General features: G+C 52.7%; 1 protein-coding gene across 4 annotated transcripts in view; it reads right to left on the minus strand.

The window, feature by feature from the left end:
• The window catches only part of LOC122381066 (synaptojanin-1-like), a 36,592-nt gene extending 30,644 nt beyond the window's left edge, over window positions 1-5,948 (minus strand). For 2 of the 4 annotated variants that reach the window (XM_043364792.1, XM_043364795.1), the window contains exons 1-3: window positions 5,874-5,948; window positions 2,884-4,360; window positions 1,376-2,293 (exon numbers count right to left, since the gene is read on the minus strand). In XM_043364792.1, the coding sequence (XP_043220727.1) occupies window positions 1,376-2,293; window positions 2,884-4,209 (2,244 nt within the window). In that variant the 5' untranslated portion in view covers window positions 4,210-4,360; window positions 5,874-5,948. The other 2 variants (XM_043364791.1, XM_043364794.1) reach the window with 2 other exon arrangements.
• Between the last annotated feature and the right edge of the window lie 254 nt (window positions 5,949-6,202).

The raw sequence follows: 6,202 nt of genomic DNA on the forward strand, positions 1-6,202 counted from the left end.
AGGCAGTGTGGAAGTGTGTGGCAGTGTGGAGGTTAAATATATTGAGTGTGGTCGGCTTTACCAAGGGTGCATGCTATCCATTTCATCAGTGTTGCTCTGTAGTTTTGCTGTTGAATCGCCAGTTAGTTACCAGTGGAGTCGTCAAGCTACTTCCGCTGGCCTGGGGTACCAGTGGGCGATAACGTATGGCTTATGTGGACCCAGGTCAACCGGTCAGCGATTAAGACGTTGTACCAGGTCATGAGCAGCCCGCAATACGTTCACATATTGCTGAGACGGAAATAATTCGCTATAGACGTACAGTCCACAAGTCCGGAAATCATCAACTGAGGAGTTCACAACCCACGTAATAAATTCACAACGTGTCCAGCACTCAATCACCTACTCACCAAATGGAACTCAGTTCGATCTAATAACCGGGGACGCAATCACGACGCTAGTTAGTCCGAATCTCATGAACAAAACTCGAGCCATCGAAACTTGACTCGGCGACGGCCTGTTCCTGGAAGCCGACCGCTCCGTCATAATGCTGCATCCATAACGAGGCGCGCCTCATACGGCGAGTTGGCGCGGCTCGTAATCACTGTCATCTGTTGCTATTACACGGGCCCGGTGCAGAGGAGAGTCTGCCATCATGTGAGACGTCAATTAATTGGGACCGCGTCGCCGAGCGCCCCACGGGTAAACGAAGACAGATCGGGACTGGCAAAGGCGAGCGGCGGATCAATTAAACAGGCTCAGAGGCGAAAGGGCAACACATAGGTCAGCGACTTGGCATCGTTCATCGTGAGCCGTGAGGGAACAGTTACTTGGCCGTCATCAGATACCTTGATACGCCATCAGCCAGAAACCAGATCAAAGGAAACACAAAGTCGTGGGAGAGTCAGGGAGATACTGTAAAGCAATCCGTAGCCATTATACTATTTGAATATTTCAGAGAGGGATCACGCAATTTATCGGTTGATAGACAACAGGTAAGCCACTTGTCAGAGAGCATTGACAGCAGAGCAAACTTCATTCCGCTGATTTCAGTGCCTTCTTATGAATAACATCGCATTGCTACATCCGAAATTTCCGGCAGAGTCCACTCGAATTTGAAAGATTTCCGCGGATTATGGTACACGCCGTGCACATGCCGCCGAGGGGGAATAGCATGCTTCCCTCCCGGCATGGGTCTGGATTTCCGACGAGTTGGGGGTGCCCGAGCTCACCCATTCCACACTGGCTTGGCTTTGGAGCCACTGCAAACGGCGCGGGTCAAGGGCACCGCTAGGGCGACGACGGATTTGCTGCGCCCGGGCACCCAAAACTGAGCGGAAATCCACACCCATGCTTCCCGGTAATCAGTAGCCAGTACTCGGTAGTCGGTACTCACCTTGGCCGGGCAGGCGCGGCACCGGTACAGGGTGCTCCCCGTCAGGTCGTTCCTCTCCAGGCTCATGTGAAACTCCACCAAATGTTTCCGCACCTGAATCATCTCGTAGCTGATTGGCACTCCGCACGGTTTGCAGATTCGAGGCACTTCTTTGTACAGAGAATCGCTCTCTGAACTGTTCTCTAGAGCCACCTGGTGAGTGTCCGACGCACTTGACCTTTCCACAGCGGCCGCCTGCGACGCTGCCGACGAGTGCTCTCGGCCCTGTCGCTCCTGAGCAGTCTCCTGGCTCTGGTGGGTGCTATCGTGTTCCTGCGGCACTCCCTGATCCAAATATATGGTATAGTCCGCATCATAGCAGCCCATCTCACTGTGTGACACCGCGAATGTAGCCGAGTGTCTGTACTCACTCGGTGGCGGCGCTGCCTGCTCCGGCGGGGGCGGGGGCGGGGGCGGGGGCGGCTGCTCCGGCGGCACAGTCTGCAGCTGAGTGTACTCGCCCGCCGCCGCCATACCGGCCGTCTCAGCCTCCACCTGCGTACTGTACGGCGGCGCCGGGATGCTGCCGTCAGGGTTAAAGAACACCATCGGCTCGGGGTACCCGGCCGGGTCCCGGTGCCGTTCGTGCTGCTGATGATGTTCCTGCTGCTGATGATGCTGATGGTGGTGATGCTGCTGTTGATGATGCGACTGCTGCTGTGACGGCAGTGCCGCCGGCGGCGCTGGCCCGACGTCCAGCGCCCGGCGCTGACGACGCGAGTCTCTGGCGGTGGCCGCTAGGCGGCGCTGCGATCGCCGTGCGGGCTCCGCCGGCGCGCCGGCCACAGTCCGGGGGTGGTGGCTGTCGTCCTCCGGCCGCCTGGGCACGATCGCCTTGAAATTGGGGGTGGCCTGGACCGGAGCCGACACCGCCATTATCTGAAACGGAGCGAGGTTTAATTCAGGCCGCTACGAGTGATGAAGATCGCACTTACAGTGTCCCAAAATTATATTTTGGCTTCGGTGTCGGAGGGGGATATTCCTCACAGTAAAGCGGGCTGAGAGTGGAAAATTGCGAGCTTCATGAAAAAGGGTGAAAAACAGGGATCATCAATTTGCATGTGAGTGTTACAGGATGTGGGAACTGGGACTGGTTTTTACTAGAGGATTGAAGAAAATATGGAGCAAGTTAAAAGTCAACCACCAAAGGTTACATGCAGATGCTCGTTACTGGTAAAATTGGGAGTGAAAAATTGCTCTAGAAAATTGGAGGTGCGAGTGGAAAACCATTTTCATTTGGATGTCATTTCCCACCCAAACTGGCAAATTTTGGGACACTGTCGCACTACCACCTAGGCTGATCCACGATAATGGCTTTACCCGAATGGCTATTGGCCGGTACAATCTAAAAATAAACTGACCATATGCAGACAAATCCTAACAACTGAGAGCCTAGTCAAATCGGTATGATTATACACACAAAGTGGACGATGTTTTAATTCATTGCATGTAGTCCGTCCTCCACTTACATTTAGAACGATAGGCGGCGGCTGCGGTGGCAGATCTTTCCGATCAATCTTGGGAGCGATCTTCTTCAGTTTGGCTGGCGGCGGTCCCTCTAGGGCGGCGGGCGGTCGGGCGGCCAGCGGAGACCTCAGCACCAGCAGGTCACTGATGGAGTACTCCTCGAACGGGTCCAGCAGTCCGGCCGGGTCTGTGGCGTCGGCACCGGTCGCCGCCGGTCGCGGCGGGGTGGAGGGGGCGGCCGGGGCGGGCTGAGGAGGGTCTGACGGCTGGGTGAGAGCGGCGCGAGGCAGAGAGGACGGAGGCTGGTGGAGCTCAGAAGCAGACTGCGGCAGAGACAGGTGGAGCGGTGGTTCGGAGGGACGAAAAGACGGCGACTGCTGCTGCTGCGGAGACTCCTTCAGCTCATCAGGCTGGTGCAGGGATTGTGGCAGAAGTGCTGAAGGAACCGCCTTCTGATGCGCCTCGTCCATAGTCATATCTAAGGACTGTCCGCTCTCCACGACTGTCACAGTCTCGCCCACTACCGGTGGAGCATCATCGAGCAGGTTCTGCGTCTCGCCATCACCCACCGCGTCACAGCGCGTCACACTGGGCTGCGCCGCGCCTGTCTGACACTGTTCCGAGCCACCCACGACACACTCAGTGACCCTTTGGTCCGTCCGTGTCACCTGTTCACTGTCCGCACCCGACACTGGCCCGGAGGTGTCCTCACTCTCACCTACCGTCCCCGCTTCACCGGCTGTCTGCCGCCCCGGCTCTGTTCGAGTCACTGCATCCACCGTACGACCACTGCTCTCCAGCAGCTCGAGAAAGGGCGCCTCGCGGCTGAAAAAGTCCACACCGCGATACGCCTTCGGTACGAGTATTTTGGCGCCGCGCCGGCCGCTGTTTGTACAGACCACCATCCGGACAAACTGTCTCTGCAGGGCGGCCAGCCAGCCGCGCATCGTGTGCAGCGCCAGCAGGTGGCCGCGGCAGTCACCGCACATGACGTTCTCGTGCGGGTTGGTGCTGACGGAGAACTCCAGTCCGACCACGTCCTTCACCACGTCGGCCATGCTGACGAAGCTGGTGTCGTCGAACAGCGGCGCCAGCGGGTGTCCGGCGCCGGGCCGGCGGCCGCAGACGGCGCAGCAGGCGCTGACCGAGTACCGCGCCGGCAGCACGGCCGGCGGCCGACGCTCGTCGATCGTCAGCCGCTTGAAGCCGGCCCTCTGCCAGCAGCGGAGCGGCCCGCCGGCCTGGCGCAGCGCGACCTCCTCCTCGGAGTCGTCCAAGTCCGAGCAGAGACCCCAGTCCTCGTCGTCCTCCGGGGGACACGAGCGCATGGCGAGGACTGGGGAGTGGCGAGGGGGAGTGGAGCTGGGTGTGGCCACCAGCCAGTGACCAGCCAAACCTCAGGGCAGGAGGCAGATCAAGGCTTCCCTGTCCAACTCAACACTGATGTCTTTTGGCTGATACAGTATCAACTCGCCGAATCTGAAATAAAAAGCATGGTTAGCATTGTCCTGCAAAATGCTAGCTGACGTGCTTAAATTCAAGGTACTGTTCAGTTACCATCCATTTACTATTATCAGTCAGCACTGTAGCCCAATTTTGTCGAATATCAAAGCTACTAGCTGGCTTTCTTCAGCCTCTCATGGGTGAAGTGAGCCAGGATGGCTTTTATGCTGAGAAGCAGACCAGCACCATACCGATGGTGACAGAAACACCAAACTGCCCCTTACAATAACAGTGACAACTGTTAGGTACTAAACATGGTGACTACCACTAGGGCTCTTTTGACAAAAAGCCTCTCAATGCCTGCCTCTAGTTAAAAATAAATGGTATGTTTCTCAGATTCCAACAAATACCTTTAATCATTTAGCTTTTTACAATTTACACAGATCAGAAGTTGAAGTGTGACAATGTATGACACGCCTTCAAATCCAGTACCCAGTCCTACGTAATAGTAGGCATCCCCAGCCTGAGTTAATTGTTTGCCAACTTTAAATGGTAAGATGTTGTTGATATAAATGTTGGTAAGATGTTGTCAGATGACAGGAAATGTCAGATAATTGTATTACAGCACGTTGCATTGCTAATCGCATTCATATTCCTAAAATGAAAACGCTAGGGAGTAGGGACTAGAGATTAGGGAACCTTCATGTTTCTGGCCAAAACTTTACCTGGAGTTACAAGACAAGAGACTTAGAAAGTTTCTTTTAACTGAAGCTGTAAAAGGGGCTCTCCACTAGGCTCTAGCCAGTTACCATGGCACCCAAGTTGTAATCTGTATTTTCTCATTGCGGCTTTTTTTTTACTAAAAAATATCATACTTTAAGTCAGACATGGGCACGGATCCCAGACGACCAAACACGAAAATCAAGATGGCCACTAGATTAGTGGACTTTAAGCATGGAATTATGGTGGAAAACATGGCTAATAGATGCCTCTCAACGAACCAACTATTTTGCATTCCCTCAGAGTTCATAGTTTTGAGAAAACCCCTGAAGATCCATCTCGGATCCATGGCCACGAATCATGGATCCGAGAGGGATCTTGAGGGATTTTCTCAGAACTGTTAACCCTGAAGGAATGCAAAATAGTTGGTTCATTGAGAGGCTTCTATGAGCCATGTTTTCCACCATAATTTCATGCTTGAAGACCGTCAATCTAATGGCCATCTCAATTTCCGTGATTGGTTGTCTGGGATCCGTGCACATGTCTGCTTTAAGTTATGAGTAATCTCAAAATATAAATTCCGAAGCAATTTATCCAACTTTTACATGCATTTCCCAATTAAACTAGAATTGAAGTTGCGTCAATGGTGATGGGTAGCTAGCTCAAGCTATGCTCATGCTGATGGGAGGAATCCAAACTTCAACTTATATACTCATACTGTTATGACTGATGGGTTTACGCTTATATCGGTAATGAAGTGCTATATGAAATATTCTCTGGATATTTTCGTGAAAATGTTAAAACTAAAATAATCACAAATAAAGCTCACCCCATAATAAGAGCATTTGAAAATGAAAATTGGCTGCGCCACTATCGTAGTTTCTGCGTTTATTTACTTGATTTCAAGGTTGTGGTAAAACAGCTGTCCAAATCGTAAAACTCGTGGCGATTGCTGTGTTTTTCTTTTGCTACAACATGACAGTCTCGGACGTGCCCCGCAGAGCGCGCTGTCTGTCTCGTCTGCCTCGTCTGCCTAAGGTATGTAATTGGTAATAATAAGATTCTTAGGTCTTACTGTCGTATCAAAAAGGAAGTGTTTTTCGACGCTTGATAGAAAAATTATTCTCATGTTTTTATATATTTTCAAAACTTGAATTC

Source organism: Amphibalanus amphitrite, unplaced genomic scaffold (genome assembly GCF_019059575.1).
Source record: "Amphibalanus amphitrite isolate SeventyFive unplaced genomic scaffold, NRLGWU_Aamphi_draft 000113F_arrow, whole genome shotgun sequence".
In the NCBI taxonomy this organism is placed as follows: domain Eukaryota; kingdom Metazoa; phylum Arthropoda; class Thecostraca; order Balanomorpha; family Balanidae; genus Amphibalanus; species Amphibalanus amphitrite.